We start from the raw sequence: 25,438 nt of genomic DNA on the forward strand, positions 1-25,438 counted from the left end.
TCATGCATACCCACCGATTATTCCGATTCCTGGCCTGGCCACTTTCAAGTATTTAAAATACTTGATCATTGCCAAGTTTTCCGATATTAACGGTAACATTTCAATTAATCTTTTGGGAGCGAATAATGATTTTTTTTTTGGAAAAATATATTTAAAAAAAAAATCAATAAGCAATTCCATGTATGTCAAGGATTTGGGATAAAAAATCGCTAAATATTAAAAACGGCTGAATCAATTAGTGTAAAATATTTATGTTAATTTGCGGAGGAGAAGAGAACATTAACCATAAGTGTTTTCACACCGAGCCATAATATTAATGAGACGTTAATAAGATTTGAAAGTGACCCCTTATTACGAGATGAAGGCTCTGTTACAAAACGGCGTTGAATCACAGATTCAATAAACCGAAATAATCTCCGTGTTTGCTCAATAAACAGCGCGATTGATTTACACTTCGAGCAATTCACATTGCGGCGGATATGACAAATACAAAATGGCCAGGCGTTTCCGCACCAAAAGCCGTGTGGGAAAACACCGCCAAAAATTATGTAAATATGTATCGAATTATATCAACAGCCAATTCAATATCTCTCGATCAAACAAAACGTAATGTACACAACACAGAGAAAGAATATATACGAACGATTTACATATCCTCACAGGTATGTGTATTGTGATTTACACATACGTGCGTTGCAAAGAAATTAGTATGAAAAGGAATATTGCGGGACTCCGCTATTTTTTTATTGAAGGTGATAATTAAATATTGTCACGATTAGTTTCGGTTCGGGTCATTGTTTGTATAAATACATAGTTTTTTTTCTTCTAAAATTTGACGTATTCAATAGCATGCGTGGTACGATGTGATGATAATAATAATGATAGAATAAACAAAGAATTTCAATGAAGAATATCTGTTTTCACAGATTACCCGAAGCCTTTGTGATGGCAAACACCCTGTTCATAACACCGCGAAATAAAAATATTGAGATTACACGATATTATTATTCACAGTAACGATAAGTTACCTAATCTAGAAATCACACCTTTACCTTATCGGTGGAATAGTTACAGAATACAATCATTTAAAATTATCGTTAAATAATATAAATAATTTGTTTAAAACGTGTAGATGTACGAACTGCGTGAGTAAGCGAAGGCACATCATAATTATTATTGAATTCATATTTTTATTTACCAAGCAAAGCTTGTTAATTTTGCCATAGGTATGTATTGTTTAGAATAACACTTTTAAGAAAAGCAACAATGAATGAAAATGATAATAAAAAATACTTTTCTTATATATCTCCATATACAATGGTAAATGAATGGTCACAAAGTTAGAAAGTGATTATTTAAACCAGCCAATGACATGCGTTGCGACCTGTTAACACCCAGACATCATTTAATAAGTACCTTGCTTCCGTGGAAATATAATTTTAAAAACTTTGATAACAATCGCTTGTGAGATTAAATCCAGTATTTGTGTATAATGATTTCAATACACTAAAAATATTGTTGAATTCACGTCAATTTTATAATTTAATAATACAGTCTAACCTGTGTATAAGAGACGTAGACGTATGAGAAAGGTCCCGCCATTTTTCCACTTTGTAAAAGAAAACATACATAGATATAATAAGAAATACCTCTTTATAAATCTGGTGTTGTCAAAACTCTACGTAATCAAAGGGCAAGTATGACTAGATTTATGGATCTGAAGGAAGCTAGGAGTGTATCTCAGGACAGAAGAGTGTGTCGTTCCATCCTCTCTGCCTTCCTCTGCTCAGAAACGGCGTGATTCTCTTTTTAGGAGAAAAATGAACCAGTCCCTTGGGGTCTATTATAATAATAAGAAATTTGGATAATTTATATAGCGCCATTTTCGTAAAATATTACCTCAAGGGCGCTTCACTGTGAATAAATTGGAGAAAAGAAGATTATGGAAATGATGTTGCAAGCACAGTGTTTTTAATTTATTCCTAAAGATCATCTCACACTGACTATCATATCCAAGTTCGACTGTACGAGGCATTGCACAATCAGCCATTAAAGAGAAATATTAAAATAAAACATTATATTACATCTTTATAAAATTAATGAACTTTGTTTTCAACACTTTTTTACTAACACAATTCAACCTACCGGTTTCAACAATACGTTGTCATCATCAGGGTTTATTTTAAATCAAAAACATCAAAATACTTTCACCAAAAACTTCCACACACTCCATAAAAATCCTAAATGTTCCAAAAAAATTATGGAGTGTGTGGAAGTTTTTGGTGTAAGTATTTTGATGTTTTTTATTTAAAATAAACCCTGATGACGACAATGTATTGTTGAAACCGATAGGTTGAATTGTATTAATAAAAAAAAATGGTGAAAATAAAGTTAATTAATTTTATAAAGATATTATAAAATGTACCGCAAAGTATATGCGGAAAACATTCAAGACATTATATTACAAATTACAAGATAATTACAAGAATTGTTGATATTAATATGAAAGGATGGAAATTTTCCGAGTGTGTTGTCGACAATCAAGTGATCGCGTGTCAAATGAGCGATTTATGGCAGTTTACACAATCCTCATGTTCGAGGGCAGGAGTAGACGGCTGCGGCGGTTCGGGCGCAACAAAGTTGCTGCACAAATCGGCGGAACGTTTAATTGCGAAGCTGCGGTTCGGAGCTCGGCCGCGGGTTTTATTGTTGCGATGCAATTACAATTGTATGGGGAATGTCTATTGCATTATTTATCGCCGGAGTTTAGGTGTCGGCAGTCCGATGCATATACATCAAGGCATAACAGGTCGGGTGACCATCGCGGCCCGGTCTTTAAATACCCGGCCTCGTGGTGATAAGCGTAGAAATCGTCCAAAACAATATCATTTTTAGGTGTTTGTTTAACTTAGTAAATTTGTCTAGAATACTTTTCTGCTTCTTTTTCTTGGCTCCATCCCAACTTATCGTCTTTGTAGACTGTTATGGTCAGCTCTCCTCGTCCTCAGATCATTCATTCACCTAGGTCATACCTTTGAATCATGTTATCTTTCTGTAGCATCCATGAATTTTTTGGTCCTCCACTAGACGTCTTTCGGGGAAGATTCACGGAGATCGCCTGGATCTTTCTCTACGTCCTATGTGCCATTACCATCTCAATTACCTTTATTCTACCTTACTATAGATGTCTGTTACTCCCAGGCTTCTACGAATGCGAGAACGCTTTATTTTGTCTCTAAGGGACACTTCAGCTGACCATCCAAGCATTCGCAATTCAGCAATTTCTTGTTGCCTAGAGTAGGTGTTATACATTGTCCAGCATACAAGAATACAGTCAACTGGGTAGAATACTTCTGAAAGGTAAAATTTCAGCAAACCGAAATTAAGACAAATATATATATAGCGATCAGTCCTGATAATCAGGTACGAATCGGTCCAGGGTAATATTAAATAAATATTTAAGTGATATTTATTTTGACCCTCCATGATTCCCAAATCAAACCCGCGACATCCAGCCAAATGTTCTAAAGACTACAATGTGGAAGCGGACGTAGATGATTTATAGCCTTTATACAGTAAAAAAAATTATGCCAAAATTACTGCGCATTCATAAACTGTGAAAGAAAAGTTAATTTGTATCAGTTTTGGGTTAAAGCTTTATTTCCTGTGGTGATGATAAGATGTAAACAATTATTAGACACACTTAAAGTAAATTTTCTATCATGTATTAACAATAAACAAATAAGCCTTATCACACATAGAGAAAGCAATGTTCTCAAATTCCTAGAAAACATTCGGTGGGAAAATTAGTTAACGGCCTAGGAGCGGATGTTATGACTATTATTCAAACCTTTGAATAGCAAAATGCCATGTAAAATTGATTGAATTTCCTTTGGATAAAAGTATAGCAGACCTTGCAAGAGACCTTACCAGAAACCTTAAAAAAAACTTCAAATATTTAATCATTCATCTTCTTATCATTCATCGTTCACTTTGTGGAATACCACTTAAAAACACTACTTCATGACTACCGCTTTTTAATTATATTCATCGGGGTTAAATTAACTCAAGTTTTCAAGTGCAAGTAACTCAAAAACCTCCTATCCATACCATACGGTCTATTGGGACTACGTGGATCCAAACAAAACAAAACGAAAATACAGTATTTTTATGCTTGAACCTAGAAGTATTAAAAAAAAAGCAAGCGTTCACAAATAATCCACTAAAAATATTCGATATTTAAAAAAAAAACAAAAATCTTCAATATTTAAACCGTCATTTTTTATACTACCAAAAGGTTGTGAAAATAAGAAAACATTCAAACATTCAATCCAATCAAAGGTTCGTAAACATATTAAGCCATTTAATGACTTTGACCTGTGACTTGAGGAGAAATGGTAAGAATTTCTATCGTATAATGTTCAGTTTATGACATCGTGCACGCCTATCATGTGACCGACTGCTAGAGCCACGAAGTATCCAAACAATGGATAGAAGAGGGAAAATGCCGGTATCCGTCCATGAATTACATTAGGTTATAAATATGGAGTTCATGATCAGATACTGGCATCAGACGATTCGCAACAACCATAACTTCTTCTTTCTGTGCCACTTCGGCGAAGATCGGCGATCATCATGCCTATCTTCAATTTTGATGCTGCAGCTCGGAACAGAGATTTGGTGCTTCTGCCAAACCATTGCCGTAGGGTTTTCAGCCATGATGTCCTTCGGCGTCCTTGAGTTCTTCGCCCCTCAATCTTTCCTTGTATGATTAGGTGGAGAAGACGATATTTTTCATTTCTCATGACGTGTCCGAAGTACATCAGCTTTCCCTGCTTGATGGTTGGTAGGAGTTCCTTATTGGTATTCATCCGTCGGAGGACCTCTCGGTTGGTGACCCGATCACACCCGAATCATTTAACCCTAGATAACTAAACTATATTTGTAGATACATAGTGACTAAACATTCGTCAGGCAGACTACGCAATAAAAAACATGAAAATTATCATAAGTATTTATTAAATATAGTAACTGGTTACATAACACTTACGTTTGGTTTATTAGAAATGAATGTAAGAGACATTTAACAATAAATCACTATTCCGTAAACAAAGCCTGGCGGGTGCGGGGCGCAGGGAAGTAAGTGCACTTGAATCGGAGAAGGGCGTCGTCGCGTGGACGAATGTTTAGTTATATTGGGTTAATAATCTTAAAAATTAAGCTTTAAAACACATCAAACATTCACCAACTAAATATAAATAATGTGTTCCTTTTTTATGCAATCGATTATTCTTCTTCTTTACGAGTCGTGTCACTTGAGAGAAAGTGTCCCTATTTTGGGCAGTCCGTATCAGCTCCTGCCAACACAATCAATATACCTTATAAATATTTATATATCTTAATCATATTTTTGAAATGTCCGCCTACGTAGTATAATGGTCAGCATGCTCGCCTACCGTTCTGGAAGTCCCGGGTTCGATTCCCACGGGGGGTTCAATAAATATATGTGATTTTTTCACTCTAATATTTATTCAATACTACACTGGACTAGTACCTGAAGTGGAGGGCTGATCACCTTTCCTTCATGTGTAATCGATCGAGATAACACTGCGTTTATATGAAGCAGTGCCCTATGCACCATTGGGGTGCGGTGAGGGATTTATTATTATTTTATTAATTATATTTTTGAAAAGACATGCATTTTGAAGAATTCTACATAATTAATTATGCAATATCAACGTGGGTATGAATTGGAAAGTAATAAAGGTGAAAAACCGTACCGGAGAGATGAGTTCAGGATACGCAAATGCATTATAGCATTATTCGCGAAAGGTTAAGACAAGATAAACCGCAATAATTTTAAATAACTTTCGGTTTTAAAGGGTTACAGAATGCGGTTAGATTTTTTTTTTCAACATTGAAAACCGCGAGATGCATCGGAAGACTGCAGTGTTTCAGAACGTTTTATTGTTCGTTTACACGGATATTCGAGAATAATAAAGAAATATTATGTAGTTAAAACAACATTAATGTGGATGGACAATAGATTTAAGGTAATAAAATTACCAACTGTATAAAATTACACTTTTTAGAAGATGTTTAAAAAAAATGGAATTAGTGTTTATCAAAGATGTATTACACAAAGTGAACGATTAATGATAAGGAGATTTAATTATTTAAACCTCTGTCCCTTCAATACTTTCAGCTTTTAGACAGAAATATGCATGTTTATTTTTGGAAACTTCTGCTTCTGGGTTTTGAATATTAGAAGATAAACTCTTTACAATTCACGATTTAATAATAATATATATATATATATATATATATATATATATATATATATATATATATATATATATATATATATATATATGTATATATATATATATATATATATATATATATATATATATATATATATATATATATATATATATATATATATATATATATATATATATATATATATATATATTTATATATACATTTTTTTTTTGTTTATTGTATGATTTTGGAATCTAAATTCAACACATGTTAATCAATGTTCGAGTGTAGATACTGCATTATTATCTTTTACCAAATATAGGTTATTCGATACCCCCCTATAACGCTGAGGTAGGTACCGCATCATCAGATGGGACGTAATAAGGAAGTTATGTTTTGAAATTGTATTTCAATTTTAAATGATGTTCTACAGTATCTACTCAATGAATTAGGGCCACCCATTATTTTTTTGAATACTCTGAAATCTTTTGGATTATTATATTTATTTTACATAAATACTTTAAGTTTTCTATTGACATCTAATATCATGTATATTACCTTCAATAATATGTAAAATATACCTGGATTATTTAAGCCTTTACAAAATTTCAAACCCTTTTTCTGAAAAAGGTCCCTAATTAGCACAGGTAGACAGATAGTTGAAAGTTAAAAAAATAGTCCTATCTCATTTATTAGTGAAGTTTCTTGAGTTCTGGTTGTTGTTTTGTTCAGAGAGGTTATATAGTTATCGTGTCTTGTGAAAAAAACTTAATTTTTAATTTTAGTTCATGAAGTATAAATTTTTTTTGTAAACACAAGTGTTTTTTTTGAAAAGGACAAAATGGGAAAAAGTAAAGACATTTCTGAGGAAAAAAAGTCTAGTGTTATAGTGCTACTGAAATTAGGAATATTATCTAATAGAGAAATTTCAAAAAAAGAAAACGTTTCTCGTCAAACAGTGGACAGAATATCAAAATCAATAATAAATCAGTCACCCGCCACCAGCAATCGGCGAAAGAACTGTCGTAGGATTAGAAAAACAACACCGAGGACTGATCGAAAAATCGTTCAAAGTGCCTTAGAAAACCGTAGTGCATCAGCAAAAACATTAAAAATAAAATTGGAAGAAGAGGGTATAAATATATCGGTATCAACACTGAGGCGACGTCTTTACGAAGTAAATCTGAAATGCAGGCGCCCTGTAAAAGTACCAAAATTGACACCACGAATGAAAGCGGATCGATTAAAATGGGCCAGGCTACATTGAAATTACTCGGTAGATGATTGGAAAAAGGTATTAATTTAAATTCAATTTTCAACATATCATTTTAGTAAATAAACTTATATATTTGAATTAAAGTTAAATTTTCATTATTTTTCCGGTCATCTTTAGTGATGAGTGCCGGTTAGAAGCCGTGACAGAGAGCCGTCAATTCGTCAGGAGAACACCAATGGAACGTTACAATGAGGCCTGTGTGGTAAAAGTTATCAAACACCCCCCTGCAACAATGATATGGTCATGTATTATTAACAATTTACCTGGGCCGTTGTTTTTCGTGGAAGGAACAATGAACCAAAATTCCTATAAGCAGGTCCTCGAACGAATTTTATTGCCCTTCTACCATACACTCGACCCAACAGAAGGTCCATACACCTTCATGCAGGATGGGGCACCTTGCCACCGGGCTAAATCAATAATAAAAATTTTGTCTAACAAAAATCTGCCTTTGCTCCCCTGGCCTGGAAATTCTCCGGACCTTAATCCTATAGAAAACTTATGGAGCATGTTAAAAAATAAGGTATACTCATTTCCAAATCCGACAGTAGACTGTCTAAAAAAAAATATTCAAAAAATTTGGTCAGAAGACGAAGAAATAAAAAACATGATAAAACAGTGCATTTTAAGTATGCCAAAAAGAATTGAGGCAGTTATTTCTGCCAAAGGTGGAAATACTAAATACTAACTATATTTATATGAAAATATATGCATTATTTAAGCGTAATAAAGTGTTCATATGTAAATTAAATTCAATGTTGTTTTATTCAAGGTTTTCTCTGAGTTATTCCTGTTTAAATTGAGAAATTGCGTGAAATTCTGCATGGCCCTAATTCATTGAGTAGATACTGTACTACCTACTACTGACCCTTACCCGCAGACTTGTGCTTAGGGCACTGCATCAAATCGATGTTAATTTAATCGTTTATTTTATGGCGGCAAGGTTTTGCACTTCAGAATCGATCAGTCCTACCACGAGTAATATTAAGTAAACATTATAATGAAAAATACTTTTATTTTGACCTACATGGGAATCGAAAAAGAACCTCCAGTATTGTAGTCAAATGTGCTAGGCAGACTGTATACTGATTACAAAACAGAAAAATGTAAATGACGCATTTCTCCTTATAACGACTGGATAAGTAGATATATTAAAAGAATGTGTCCTTACTAGGACGCCCTATTCTGAGAACACACATTACGTTATCGTTTTTAGGGCAGAAAGTAACAATAACACGAACGACATAAAAAGTTTAACATTTATCCTAGAACATGTATGTACACCGATATATTGTAATTATAAAAGACAAGAATAATAATAACATATTGAAGATGAATACATAAATATAATAATATGGCGATAAAATCGATTGAAAAAATATAATGCATAGAATTGTAGAGTGACATCAAGATGTCGGCCGATCGCTGATTCCAGATACGCATGACAGCCGGAGTCATATAAAATATAGAGAGACATCCAAGAATGCAGGTTGATCCGTATGGATGGAGAGAGATCAATGTTGATTCAATGCGGAGACATTGACTTCACAATATTAATGAGTTGTCCGATCACGGGTGACACAATAATATGCCATTACGGGAAAACCATTAGGTGATATCTCCATATTTTAATAATCACGTGTCTACCTGGTAGGGTGGTCATGAAATGCACGAAAAAAGTGCCATTACAACGTATAATTTTAAAATTACAATTTACGCATTTTTTAAAAAAGCGAGAAGACAAATACCTCAAGGAAAAGCGGAAACCGTATTTTAATTTACTAAAACAATGCTGTAAAGCATCCTTAAATTGATTTTTCACATATAAACGCTCTAGATGTGTGCCATGTTTTATAATAATGATAAGTTCCAAATTACAGATAATGGTGTATTTATTTTTTATTTCGGTTTTACTAAGTACCACTGTTTCTTAAAATCATACCACATACATACCACTGTTTCTCAAAATCTATTGCGACACATATTTAGGTGTTGATAAAAATAGAAGTATTCACTACTTAAAACTAAAATTAAAATTTTAAGTAGTGAATACATAATTTAAGTATGAATATAGGATTGCTATTACCACTTAGTGACTTCTGAACCAATTTAATTAATTAATTAATGTTTTACTTAGTAAATACCACTATTTCTTCAGATCTATTATGACACGTGTTTCGATGCATTCCGAATCATTTTCAAACACCGTATGTGAAGATAATTCTAAATTTTAGAGTTGGGTCCTTGGGACGTTGAAGGTTGAAGAAGGGGTATTTACTAAGTAAAACATTAATTAAAAATGGATAAATTTTACAAAGTGACTGCCGAATCAATTAATGAAATTAAATCGATCTCGCCTAAAGCCGTTTGCGCCAATTCAAATCTACTACAAATATCTTAAAAAGAAAATACTATTTCTACGTTATTTTATAAAGGTTATTTGAACGAAATGGAAAATAATTAGAAACATACTGTAGGCAGAAGGTACCTACTTGCTTATAACATATAGTTTATTGAATACTAAGGGCCACGGAATCGTACTGCACAGCTGGGTGCATAGTTGACTGTAAACTGTAAATCACTACGGCTTTTATAAATGTAATGATATGCTTTATTATTAAAATTATGTCACGATGTTCGTGTCCATTTTCTGCCCCTGAGAAATGGGGTGGAATAAAATCAACGAGGGTGTAAGTAATGGCTAAAATACACCTGTGTTTATGCAAATTTTACTGGCAATAAATATTTTTCAAAGTAATTAAAAATTCGAAGAAAAAATATACTAGCTTCGAAAGACTTTCAATATCAATTATACTCGTAAAAAAAGACTTGGGTTTTTTATGGCTTTGCAAATCGAATCTTATTTGGCGTTCAGTTAATTCCATCTATACTGTTACTTTTTTATACTGTTATTTGTTCTCTGGAATCGTAAGAATTTTGTTGACTAAAAAACTAACTAACTAAGTAGTCATCACGCGGCTTCCCGCAGGGGTGCCCAGAAATAAAAATCGCAACACCAATCCGTCTTTGAGAACAATCTTTATCTCTTCCACATTAATGCATCTCCTCATACATACACGCCGATTATTCCGACTCCTGACCTGACCATGTGTTACATCAATAAACTAAAGTAGTCGTGTTGACGTGATTAAATTAAAAAGTAGTATTATACAAATGTTAATTTTTTTATTTTAATCGGTATTAAGTACCAATAAATCGCAGCTTCACATCCGAAAAAGGCGCAATAAGCAAGTTTATATTAATACGATAACCGCAAATGGCAACAATTCCAATGTTTCCATCAATCCCGTTTACTTGGCATTGACTATATTTACTATTTTGTCCGCCTCCGTGGTGTAATGGTCAGCGTGTTTAGCTACCGTGCTGGAGGTCCCGGGTTCGATTCCCAGGGGGGGTGAAAATAAATATTAGTGATTTTACACTGTAATATTTATTTAATATTACCCTGGACTGGTTCCTGAAGCGCAAGAGTGATCACCTTGCCTTCATGTAAGTAATGATCAAGATAACACTGCGTCAATTCGATGCAGTGCCCTATGCACCATTGGGTGCGGATAAGGGTTATAAGTAAAGTAATATTTACTATAATGAATTTGAAAGGGATAAAAACTTTTTTTTTTAAGTTTAAGGCTTAAAATCTGAAATAAGTACGAGAGATTAAATTGGAATATTCTTGTGGATGACACGCTCTATAATATTTTAATTGTAAATATAGACAAGTAAATCCGTATCAATATGTAAACATATTTAATTAAGATAAGAGCATTCTTTCGATAGAAAAAGATAGGTACATCCATAACGTGAAACCAATTTATGACATGAGAAATGATATCTTCTAGATCAGCATAATAGTACCTCGAGACTCAGTTGAATAAATATAGATCAAAAAGCTCGTACATGCGATTGATCAAAAATGCGGTTGACAGTAAAAGATATCTTCTTATTTATTAATCAAACAATGCTTGATAGATAAATTGGTACCAAAAAAATATGAATAGTTTATAGTTTAATTATGTGTATCTTAAGTAGGCATATGTGAGGATTTTTACCTTTAATTGAATCCAGTGGCGTGCGTTTCATATAACCACATAAGTAGTGACTTGATTTAAAGAGACATAGGTACATGGAAATCTGTGATACTGAAGGAAATGTGAGTTGAACTTTAAAAAAAATACTCATTTTCTCGATTATCATTCAGCGACACCACAACGCATTCTTCTTCTTCTTTCTGTGCCCCTTCTAACGAAGATCGGCGATTATCAATTTTGATGCTGCAGCTCAGAACAGAGATTTGGTGCTTCTGCCAAACCATTGTCGTAGGTTTTTCAGCCATGATGTCCTTCGGCGTCCTTGAGTTCTTCGCCCCTCAATCTTTCCTTGTATGATTAGGTGGAGAAGACGATATTTTTCATTTCTCGTGACGTCTCCGAAATAGGTACAACAGCTTTCTCTGCTTGATGGTTGGTAAGAGTTCAAAAATGGCGCTAAATAAATTATCCAAATTTATTATTACTATCCGCACGCAATGGTTCATAGGGCACTGATTCAAATTTATGCAACGTTGATTTGATCGTTTATTATATATATGAAAGCCAGGTCCTGCGATTCATGTAATGTAAAATAAATATTACAGTGAAAAAACACTTAAGTATATGTATATTCTTAATATTATTAATATTTAAAGCATTTATTTTGTGGTTAGTCATTTTTACTTATTTTTTTTACAAGAATAGTAATAATATTAGTATATATCCATTCATTCGGTGAGTGGCTATATACTAAAATTATTAACATTTTTGTAAAAAAAAAAATAAATACTTATATGTATATTTATACCTTTTGAGCGAGGGTTTTTTTTCTTTTGATTTAAAATTAAGATGTAATGTTTGTTTTATAATAATTTGAAAGACAAACAAGATATGTTTCCTCTCCGATTTATTCCGATAATCACCAAAAGCCGATCGTGTTGTTTCTATTCAAATATTTGATAATGGCGGTTTACAGTTTTCGGAAATGGCGACAATTTCCTTTGCGGTTATTGCCAATACGATTTGTGATATTTACTCAATCGTGGCGTTGATTTATTGAAAAGGCGACAATCTCGCATGATTCTCGGTAATAATACGCCAGCAAATTGAAATTACTTGATTCATTTATATTTGAATAACAGCCGGGAAAAACATATTTAAGAATTGATTTCGACAACTAATATATTATGTTTTCTGTGTTCGAAACATTGTAACACAAAAATAAACTAATAAAGCATTGTAAATCACATGTTAATACAAAACTATAATTTCATATAAGCATATCGCAAACGGACAAAATTAGTGTGATCTTGTTTTTTTTTTTTAAATGAATAACCCGCAAAGCCTCTACTTTTAGAGTTAGAGGCTTGTCTGCAGGTAGGATAGTAAGGATACGGAATGTTACTGTAAAAATACACCAGACACATTCAGATCAATTTAAAATAAAGATTACTTGAATTTATTTTGCAATTGGCGGGAATGGAACCAGCGACGTCAGTTTCGCCGTCGAGCGTCTACCCAACTACGCCACGGCGCGGCGCCTTTACTTGAAATATTTGAAATACAGCACTTAAGCCATGACACATCTTAAGTCTTGCTTCACAACTTTTCTGATAGGGAACCGGCCACGTTTACACTATCACAGCGGCAAGAAAAACCAAACAAGTTCAATCTCGAGCCTATACATTTAATCTTTCAAATTCTGAATTTCGAAACATTTTTTAAATATGAAAATAAGGCAAAAAGTTCAAAATTAGGTTGCATGAAATTTATTCTAGGTGTAATTATTATAACTACATGGATGCTATAGAAAGATAACATGATCCGAATACATGACCCAGGTGACGTTGTATATGATAGAAGGACCTACAACCTGAGGACGAGGAGAGCTGACCCCAACAGTCTACAAAGACGATAAGTTGGTATGCAGCCAGGAAGAAGAATAGTAATTATAATAACTATAAAAGTACTCATAAACATAATTTACCCTGCAGGGGATGTAATAAAAACAAATTTTGTTAGATAATATATCAATAAATTTCTATAAATCATTCAAATATTTGATAAACATCATTTTACAAATGAAAAGCATAAAAGCCGAAACGATAGTAAATTTATTTTCCGATGACAAAGGTATTATGTTTGTATTTATACGTTACTATAAAACCTTAGAGCCATTGACCCTTATAAATCCAAACATATTATTTTAATCCTCTTACATGCTACCAATAGCAATTCTCATGAGCGACTGTTTCACTGATTTACTTATGGTTTCATTACATTTATTCACTATTAGCTGTACCTGGTCACACGCTGCTGTTACTCAATCTTAAATGGAAAAGAAAAAAAAGAAAGCACACATTTCTAATACATATGTTTATTATCATAATGCTAATGGGTAAACAATATTTTCGCAGCTGTCAAACAAAACGGTGTTTTCCATGTCTAATATTGCTGTTTCATTTGAAAGATGTCGCTGCCATAGCGGTGAAAAAAAAAACAAAAACAAAAAAAACAACAAAAAAACATTTTTTTACCTGTCGCAGGTAACAAACAACACCTGTTTTAAGTATAAAAAAAACACGCTAGTGTTCGGATTTCGTTAATTGTGTTAAAATTTGAAAGCAACCAGTGAGTGATACTACATTTACATTTATTATTTACATTATTATTTACTTATAACCCTTATCCACACACAATGGTGCATAGGGCACAGCAGCGAATTGACGCAGTGTTATCTTGATCATTTTTTACATGAAGGCAAGGTGATCACTCTTGCGCTTCAGGAACCAGTCCAGGGTAATTTTTTAATAAACACTACAGTGTAAAATCACTAATATTTATTTTCACCCTCCCTGGGAATCGAACCCGGGACCTCCAGCACGGTAGCTAAACACGCTGACCATTACACCACGGAGGCGGACAAAAAAAATATATTTACGTATACATGTAAGTATATAAATTATCAAAAATACTTAATATGAAGAAAAAATACCAAGTTATCTACTGGTTAGCATCGAAACGGTAGATAACCGATACAGCATGTACATATATGCAATATGTACATTAACTAATTATTTTTTAAATAATTTTTAATTAAAAACACTGCATCAACACTATGCAGTGCCCTTTGCAACATTGGGCACGAAGGGTTAGAAGAAGATTTATGTACCTATTTGAATTTCGTTTTCAATTCTTAATTTTAAATTTAGTAAGATGTATGAAATGGTGACAATTCTTAAACTAGCTGTGCAAAAACACATTTACAATAATAATTTTCACCACACGAGCACTTTTTTGGTAAATTTGCATTACGCAAATAATGTGAATCATCTCAAGGAAGAAATGCTGTTATTTTATATTTAATTTTAAATTTATGTGTAAGGTTGAAAAGTCGGATCGAGGGAATCCGCAGAAAACGTGTCAAAACATTTCGTGAGTAGGTGTTTTTTTGTTGTTTTGAAATACCAAAGTTTATTTTAGATGGTAAAATATACGTCGGTCAAATACCTTTTTATTTTCGTGGTTTATAAAAAAAAAATATTTTGATTATTCAATGAAAATCACTGGTGCATAGGGCACCGTGTTGGATAATTCAGGAAAATCCTAGCTAAAAAATAACACTAAAGGTCTTTTGACGAATGTGGGAAAAAATTATGTATGCTGGATGTTCGAATGGTGAATTAAGAAAAATTCGAGACTGAGAAGACAACAAAGACGATTCTGGAATGCCCATGTCAATAGAATGCAAGAAAATAGCTCTTCAAAATTGCTCTTCAAAAGAACCCAAAGGGAAGAAGACGATCTGGAAGACCTCTAGGGCGATGGCGCGACAGCTGGCAATCCACGTCACAAGGGACGGATAACGAAACAAACAGATCCAAGGATATATAAGAAGGAAGAAGAAGAAGAAATGTCACTAATGTAGGTATCATATTTTTTTTGTCAGTAAACGAGACCAATGCATTTACGACATTTTGAGTGTGTCCAAATACTTGTTCACAAATCTGGATTATCTCCAATTATAGGAGTATTTTTCATATTATTTTTTGACATCTCATCAATAGTAAATAAATAAATAAATGCCCAGACTTCCATATTCTTCTTCATCTTTGATGCGATGTCAAAAAATGATGTGAGTCCAATTCGATAATTAACTTATTTATTAAATTATTTTCTGTTGTGTACATTACAATTCTCAACCTATACCTTACATTTAAAAAAAACATGTTTAGCATAAGTCATTCCATATAAACACACACATACATACATATACACATACGTATACATACATACATGCTTGTACGAGTATATGGACAGGTAGATAAGACAGAAAAATAATAATTAGTGGATATAACCGAGAATCGCACCAAAAGTAGTATTTTCCTCGTAGAGGCACCGTCACTAATGTGAAGAGGGTCTATATGCAAGTTTATACGATTGAGCAGGGATACCATCCTCCCAATTGGAATTGGATTGGGTGACAGAACAACCTAACCTCCCGAAACCTAATAATGAAGAAATCTAGTTAGAACAAAAAGTAGAACTCGTCTAATTGAAGACATTTCTAGATCAAATGTCCGTTAATATAAAATTAGCATACAGTATCCTGTATGTGATGACGAACGAGATCTCGAAAGCTGACCAGGGGAACACAAGGGAAGCGCATGCGGCGCGACACCCCGCGGCGACACGCTGTGTCTTCTCACGACCTGCGACAGTTTTACGAGGCCCGAGCCCATAAAGATCCGCTTAATCCGCACGTTACATCTTACGAGGTGAGATTTCGTACTGTTCTAACTCATCTTCATACTTTATACGCTCGCGGTCCGGTGTTCTCCGGGTCGAAGGACGAATCAGTAAATTCAGAATATTTACTTTAAATAGATATATGATAATAGATATGCTACTAATTAAGCAATGCTTAAGACGAGCGTGCTCTCTAGCTGTATATATTTCCTTGAATTAAGCATGCTGGTTAACAAACATCTATTCTAGAATGCCCATAAGCAAAACTTTTTCATGCGCGCTCGGCGCACATCACGAAAATTGAACGACTGGATTTTAGAGAATGCTTATTTATAAGTACGTACATATGTATATACACAATTAGCAAATGCTCAATAATAGCATGCTTTGGTGCTAATAATAAGCATGTGTATACCTTAACAAATATTATTAAAAAAAAAATTCACTTCCTCGTCTTTCCCTGGGTCAGGTTTTTTCTAATCCTTATCTATCACCGTTAGAGTAAGACCAATCACCTTGCTTCATTAATCAAAATAACACTATGTCGATGCAATGCAGGGCCCTATGCATCATTAAGTTCGTATAAGGGGGAAAGGAGAAGACAACGTTTATACTCAAGGACTGTTGTTGACTATTTGTTTTTTTTTTGCATTGTAAATATCTCATTGTCCGCCTCCGTAGTGTAATGGTCAGCACGCTCGGCTAACGTTCTGGAGGTCCCGGGTTCGATTCCCAAGGGGGGTAAAATAAATATAAGTGATTTTTTCACTGTAATACTTATTCAATGTTACCCTGGACTGGCACCTGAAGCGGAGGGCTGATCACCTTTCCTTCATGTGTAAACGATCAAGATAACACTTCGTTTATATGACGCAGTGCCCTATGCACCACTGGGGTGCGGGTAAGGGTTTTATTATTTTATTATTAAATATCTCATTGATTGGCAAATTGTTTTTTTTTAAGTCGCTATGGGGTACTCATACTTTAGGGTGACTTGATGCTTTGAGTAATCGCTAACTGCAAAACTTTCCTTGTACTGCATACTTTCAGAACGTTTACAGTTAATACTTAGATTTTCTTCCGCGATATACATATATTAAATACCAATTGTCCATCTCCACTCCTCGACAATTGGCAAATTCATAGATAAAAACGACGTGTAAATGGTTCACGACGAATGATAATAGGTGCACACCACACACGAGGTAACCTTCGAATCTAATTCTTTCACAAATAAATCAAATATTGTGTCGACTGAACCCTTTGGTACCTCGCGTTATAAACCTGCTCGTTTCTCCTCCAAGTGTTTGCTGAACGTTCTGTCAATATTGTGGGGAGCAGGTTTGTCCTTTTATTGATCGTAAGTAAAACTCCAACCTACCTTAATAAGTCATGATTTATATCGTAGTAATATTCTACATAAAACATTTTAATTTCCTAATACATTAGATACACTTACTGATCATGTTGTAAGGATATAAGTATGTGAAATTTATAGCTAGGATAAACATTGAGTAACAAAAAAAATAGAAAAAATCGAGGAGAAAAAATATACATTTTATACTTTTTATGTCAATCAAAAGCGGTCCGTTTATTCCATTACAGAAGATTAAATATAATTTCATAATCAAAATTTTTAGTAAAAACTAATTGATGATCGAATCTTTAAAATAATCGAAGAAAAGTTGTCAAGTGCAAAGAAGTGGGTACATATTCAAAAACACTGTAAGTTTATAAAGAACATTGGTTGCAAACTACATGCTTAACATGAACCCTACAATTCGATATGGACCACTTCAATAGTTGATCTAATAAGAATGAATAGCGACGCTTTCAATCAACGATAATAAAATTAATAAAAAATTATGATCGATTTTTTTAAATAATTTTTTTTTAAAGCAACTCCAATAATAATATTACGAATTCCTTAAAATGAGAAAATAAGTTCTTAATAATTTGTGTACTGGTGTATGAATACGTTTTGGTTATTAGGACATCATAAGCACTCCATTGCGAACAAGGTTTTAAGTAAAACATTAATTTAAAAAGGTTTTCATGTGTTTCATATGTTTCAATGTACATACTTGCATCACTGGTAGTCCGACTATTTTTTTTAATACCATATTTATTGATTGGTATAGGATGCGAATATCCTAATAATAAATAATTATGAAATATCATTGCATCTGAAAAACGAGTTATATGCAATTATCGAAGTGAAAATCTGATTATTGACTGATTGTTGATTTTTTCCATCAAATAATAATGTACGAAATACAGTTAAAAAATCTCTTGAACACCTGTAGAAATACTATGGTAATCGATGCTTTTTGTCTGCAAATAAATATATTTCATACAATTGCAACATGACACACCTAACAAAGGTGTCCGTCCTAGTAAATTGACGTTAACATCACGAACTAAAAACATTGGTACATTTCACGGACGAATCAATTGAAAATACTAGCTGTATTTAACGAAAATTTAGTTACAGGTTATATCGATTGTTGCCCCTTAAATAATACGTGTGGTGCGTTCTCGCTACAAGTCCCGAGAGCGCAGTCACTGAGTGGAAAGACTCACTGACTTTTTTGTGTCAATTCCATTAAATAATATTTGTCCAGGGCCAATATTGGTGGAGCCACACACGCTGCCCGCCGATAGGGTTAAATCGGGATCTCACCTTTCAAATCACAATACACGAGCATTTTTTTATATCACTGGCCTATTCATTGTGTATTCTTTGTGTAAAATTAAGATTGAATGATGAAACTGACTTATATCATACAATGCAATGAAAAAAAAAAAATTTTTTTTTAAATTGTTAAAAATTTTTAATGAAAATACACATTTTTAATAAATAGTCTAAATACGACATTTTCAGGCAGATAATAATACAATAATGTGGCTTATTTTTTTATTTATTATAAATTTTAACTAGAAAAAAAAATTCGATGTTAGTTCTTTGTTTGAGGTGACAGTAATAAAAATGGCACAAATCAACCAATTATTATCATTGTTATATAAATGATAATTAACCGTACACGACAACTTTGCAAAGTATCTAATAAATAACGTTTTTTTTTCAGAAAAAGAAAAAGGAAATCCAACCTTAGAAGCTTAAAACGATACGAGTATTTAAATAATAAAACAGTGTCAGTAATGGATTCGGCAGTCATTTTGTGGCAATATTTGTCCTTTTGACTTGAATTTTACATGGTAAATACCACTAAAATCTATAGCAACACATGTTTCGGTGCATTCAACATCATCATCAAACGCCGTATTTGATAATGATAAACACGATAGTTGATAATGACGGCGAATGCCTCAAAACACGTGTAATAATAGGAATATGCAGATGTTTACCAAGTAAAATTTTCATTAAAAACAATGATAAATAATGTCTCTGAATTATGAATTGGAATATTTTATTTTTACTTGGAAAAGAACGAAAAGATCATGGAATGAAAGGAAATTATATTTTACATCCATTATAATGACAATATTTTTTAAAAGGAATAAGCGGCAACGCTTTTATTTTAGAGGCTTATCTGCAGGTAGGAAAGTGAGAATAGGGAAGGTTAATATGAAATATACACGATAAAAATAATAATGCCAAAAATAATCATTGCAAGTGATTCAACAGATATATACACGACTTTCTGATGTACATTTTATTCAACACCGTGTAATTAAAATTTAGGAATCGATTAAAAAACTAACAAACTAATAATATCAATGAAAAAAATACAGTAAACTGCGGATAAAGCGTGTGGTCCCACATTTATATGGAAAACTTTCAACAGCCTACGCGCACAACCATCCATACTTTTATACGTAGAATATTGATGACACTTGACTCGAAATATGTCAATAGTAAGGAAGGCAGAATAGCTGACATAGGCTTATTATGACCAACCTATCTCCTTGTGTGATCTTCAAGTATATTGTCAACAATGGGTCCATCCAACAATGAGATTTAACATTAGATTGTATTTCCATTTTCAAAATAGACTGATACTACTACGACGTAATAAATGGTACCGGTTATTAATATAAAATCAAGAATTTAATATACGAGTACCTAGACATTAAAACTAAAATATGTATTAATGTTTAAATCAAACACAGATTTTTTGAGTCTTCTAAGTTGTATTTTATTTTTTTAAAAAAACACTTACAAATTATATTGTGACAATTGTTTCGCCTAGTTATGGCATTTTCAAACGAGTGAAATTCGTTTGAAAATGCCATAACTTTCTCTGTCTTCTAATCTTCTGTCATATAAAAAAAACAATATCTTAATGTTTTATATCAAGATGAGACACCTATACATTTGTGATTAATAATAATAATAAATTTGGATAATTTATATAGCGCCATTTTAGTTAAATACTACCTCTAGGGCGCAATTGGTAAATAAAAACGTTTTATTCCCCATTATTCAGTTGGAACTGTGAATCATTGTGAATTTTCTAATTTAAATTTTACTTGTCAAATACCAATAATTTTTAAAAATGTATTGTGATACGTGTTTCGATGCATTCTGCATCATTTTCAATAACTGAATGTTAAGCTTATTCTAAATTTTGGAGTTGGGTTGAAGGTTAAAGGTTTTATCATTTTTTTTATCAATGGCAACATAGACAATAGGGCTTTAATCATTGTCATATTGTTTATTATGGATTTATTAATATTTATATATTAATGAATTTCTATTGTTTCAAAATGTTGCAGTTTATGACTTTTCATATTAATTATTTTAATATAATTAATTAATGTAAATCGTTGATTAAAATCATAAATTAGGAGTTGATTTTAGGAGAACACGTGTTTATTGAATGATATTATCAAATGTTTTGCACATCTGTGTCGCATCTTCTCCTACCCCTAGAACCAAGCAAAAAATATCGTTTGGATGAAGGACGGTGACGTCATGGCGCCTTCCATAGAAATATTTCTATGAATGAAAGTTTTTTGTCGCTGTTGTTGACGTCCGTTTCAAAAGCTATCCATGTCGCCCGTGATGTTGGTGTAGTCAGTGAGTAGTCGCCAAACGTACCACCAGAACGAATACAATGAAATGCCTTCAATTCGCTTTTATTTTTAAACCTATACATTGACATGTTATTACTTGTTTACAGAGAAAGACTAAGGCCTTTTTGTAAAAAATACATATATATATATATATATATATATATATATATACTTACTCATAAGTTGTTTAACACAGTTTAAAAAAAACTTAATATAAAACAATAAAATCTACATACATTGTCAAGTTATTCAATTGGTGTATTATTTTTGACATCTCAACATAGATGGAGAAGAACATGAAAGTCTGGGCATTTACAGGGCTAACGACCGTCGTAAGCTGGTTTGAGTGATCACTTTACACGCGTGTAACATTCACCAATTCTACCCATGATTGACAATTACGCTACTCAAATTCTTGAAACTTCTAGATATTTTAATCAAACCCGAAACACAGTGTGCATGAGTTCACAAGAGACGTCTATGTTGGGATGTGAAAAGCTTTTATTAAGCAGAAACTCTTTCATTTGTATGTGAGGTCAGAACCCTGCTATATTCAAGGGATGAGTGGACTTTCGGATTACAGAGGTATTCGGATTAGCGGGGGTCGGATTAAATAGGTCCTGTTGTATTAATAAACTATATTTTTTTCTAATTACACATAAATTTCAACTAAATACTTAATATACGGATAAGGTAAAAATGTTTTAAATTTTACACGATCGGGGTTTTTCAATGCAGAAATTAAAAAGCACTTTAGTTAATTTCCCAGCTACAAATTGAAGGATTCAAGATGGAGGCCAAATGTGTGTGATTTACGATCAGTGTTGAATAGGGGTAGGAATATTGTAATTGACTAGACCTTTTTTCCCCAAAGTAAACTGTAAATGGGAAATAATTCGGGTGTTTCCGAGAAGTGGGCATACAACTACACCGAGTGGCGTCGGCTAAATATGGTAAAATAAAAGTACTTACAGATGCCGCCATTTTTTTCCTCGACCAATCATATCCGTTCTATAAAAAAGAAAGAAATATATTTTGAAAATATCGGACAAAAGTCAACTGCAATTTCAAGGATAAAATAATAACAATTATGTACAATATAATAAAATCGCCGCTATTTTATTTATATTGATATAAAGCAGGGGGTATTTGTGTCACGTATATGTAGCCAGTGCTTGCCACAACTGCTCCGATGTTTCCCTGCATATAATTAATCCCACGCAGTGAAGACATAATATTGTAACCCTTTCCAGGCGCATAAAAACATCATCAAGAAAAATCAAAGCAAAAATATGACAGTAATAATTTTTAAATTGAATAAGACATTGACTTCGATGATATCGTGTAGTGATTCCATGGAAATATAATATAATAGCAATAATAAATTTGGATAATTTATGTAGCGCCATTTTCGAAAAACACTAAAATTTACCTCGATGGCGCTTCACAAATATGGTGCACTTTGATTCCCGCTCGGCCACATTTTTTATCCTTGTTTTACACATGTATAAAAAACTAACTAAGCCTTGCATTATTTCCTTATTTGACCATTCGAACATCCATAATACACAGTTTTGCCACACTTTTTGCCTGGGAGATTACATTTCGACTGCATTCAGTCTACTTTCATTCATATTTTGCCAACTCCATTCTTCACTTCCATACATTAGAGTTGATACCAGGACTCCACCGCGTACTGCCAATTTAGCTTTCAATGTATATGAAGACAATTTAATCAGTCCTACGATACAAATCTGTGAAAGACGTAGAATATGTTTGAAGGGATATAGATGATGTACGTTAGGAACCCAAAGTGAAGGACATTCATGCCACATGGGAAAGAAAATAAAGAAGGAATACTAGGTATGAAAAAGAGAATAGCAATAGTGGCTACAGGGTTGCATACCAGTGCTCGTACTGCCTAGTGTAACTTAAAAACTGGCAATGTGCCAACTTACTCCTTCTTCAGACTCCCATTTGACGACGATTTAAAAAAAAATCTATCATTATCATTTTCATATCGTAATGCATGTCCATGTTAGCGTTGTTGAGGTAGTTTTTTGCGAAAATGGCGCTTTATATCCAAAATTATTCTTATTATAATATGTACGAGTCACTAAGGGGATTTTTGTTGTTACCTTTTTAAAAATACTTCCCGAAACTCTGGAGCCGAACGGGTTGATCCCAAAGAGACAAAACAATATAGTATACAGTGAAAAGGAACACGGTTCCTGCCACCTCGAATTAAACAAACAATATACATTTTTTATAGCGCCCTCCTTGCCCTACCCGTGATATTAAAATATTTTAATATTATTATAATGTCGTGACAATGGCGTTGGAGACAAGACACAAATCGTTCATGAATTAAAAATGTCCTTATTAAAATGAGTCAGTATCTCGGGAGACAAAGGGGAATGATAATTTAAAAAGTAATGGGATTCCTCATTTGGAAAAAAACTACTTAGACACTTTTCTCAAAACCAATCAATAAAACCCCAAAAAAAGTTGTGAAATTAATATAAACTATGTATCACATTGATTTTAAATAATCGTACATTTTTCCGGAAACCAAAACAATTACATATTTCATTTATTGTTTCGGCATTAATATTATTTATAGAACAATCTAATATTTTATATTTTAGTTATTATACAGACCTGAATGATGGAAGTTTAACTTCTGAAACATGTGGTCTTTAATAAAACTCAAGTGGTATAAAACAAGTGTTTTCATTAATCATTATTACATATTTCATTTATTGATTCGGCAGGTGGTAAAATTTATGCGTTTTTAAACACCGTACGTTGCTTGGAAATTATATTAAATGCATCGAAACACATGTCATAATAGTTGGTTTGTTTAAAAAAAATAGTATTTTTGCCAAGTAATTTTTAAATAAAAATTACTGCTGAACTGAAATCAATATTTATTGATTTAAAATCAGCATTATGAAGAAACATGATGATTTAAATATAAAAATAAAACACTTGTAAAAGACCACATTTGAGTTTATTAATGTGAACACAACTAGTTTCGAGAACTACACGCGTTCTCATAAACCGGTGAAGAATAAAATTAAACAATTGAATCTGATACATTTTAAGTAGAATATTAAAAAAAAAACATTTCCTTTGCACATATTATTTATTGATTTAACATTAATTTTGTGGAAAAACAAAATGATTTACGTGTAAATATAAAAAGAAACACTTGTATAAGACCACTTTTTTGAGCTTATTAATGTAAACACGATAGTTTGTATTTTAACCTATTGATGAGAACAAACTATAATTCGCAAAACCAGTTGTGTTTACATTAATAAACTCAAAAATCGTCTCATACAAGTGTTTTATTTTTATATTGAAACAACTTTAATTACACATTATTAAGTATATCTGATAATTATATTCAGACAGAATTTAATAATCCTTTTTGGACATTGAAAATGTATTAAAGCTTACTCAATAGCATCCGAGCCTTACGTTTTTATTTGCCTTTTTTATAAACGAAAAAAGGAAAAATGAGGTTCTTTCCGTATAATAACCCGTAATCACGACAGCTCTGTGGCAGCACCTTATTTCTAACTTCTTTTTTACTTTACAGGTAACGAATCCCACGGGTATACTCTGTTCGGTGAAAACCATCTGTATTGTAATTTTATCTCAAATTTTCAAATCCTGACTTTAAACGAAGGAAATCGATAAGTTCTGTCAGGAAGTTAAGTTATCGAATGAAAAAAAAAACAAGATTATTTTTTTTACCATTAAGGCTATTAAATTAAGGAAGAGATAGATACGTTGGATTTTTTTTAAAAGCCCATCCATGGTGATGGTTCATACAAAGCGAATGACGAAGAAAGAGTTTTTATGTCTGAGAAAAACTAAATGAAGAATCGGAAGATTACAAAAGTAGTAAAAAAAAAACAAAAAACTATGTATACTGGAATCAATAATTTCTGTATGCGTGTTTCGTGTACTGTGATACGTGTTTCGATCAATTCTGCATCATTTTCACACCCCGTGTCACAGCACATTTTAATAAATAGTTGTATTTACC

The 25,438-nt window shown here is 32.7% G+C and overlaps 1 protein-coding gene across 3 annotated transcripts in view; it reads right to left on the minus strand.

Moving 5' to 3' along the window:
- Positions 1–25,438, minus strand: part of retn (retained) — a 264,675-nt gene that overhangs the window by 199,031 nt on the left and 40,206 nt on the right. For 2 of the 3 annotated variants that reach the window (XM_088278321.1, XM_088278320.1), the window contains exon 2: positions 22,351–22,389. The exons of the other annotated variant lie outside the window; for it this stretch is intronic. In XM_088278321.1, coding sequence (XP_088134447.1) covers positions 22,351–22,389 — 39 coding nt within the window. The remainder of the gene's footprint in view (positions 1–22,350; positions 22,390–25,438) is intronic. 3 annotated transcript variants of the gene reach the window in all.

Source organism: Brachycentrus maculatus, unplaced genomic scaffold (genome assembly GCF_059751285.1).
Source record: "Brachycentrus maculatus isolate JH-2025_06_01 unplaced genomic scaffold, ASM5975128v1 h1tg000056l, whole genome shotgun sequence".
In the NCBI taxonomy this organism is placed as follows: Eukaryota; Metazoa; Arthropoda; class Insecta; order Trichoptera; family Brachycentridae; genus Brachycentrus; species Brachycentrus maculatus.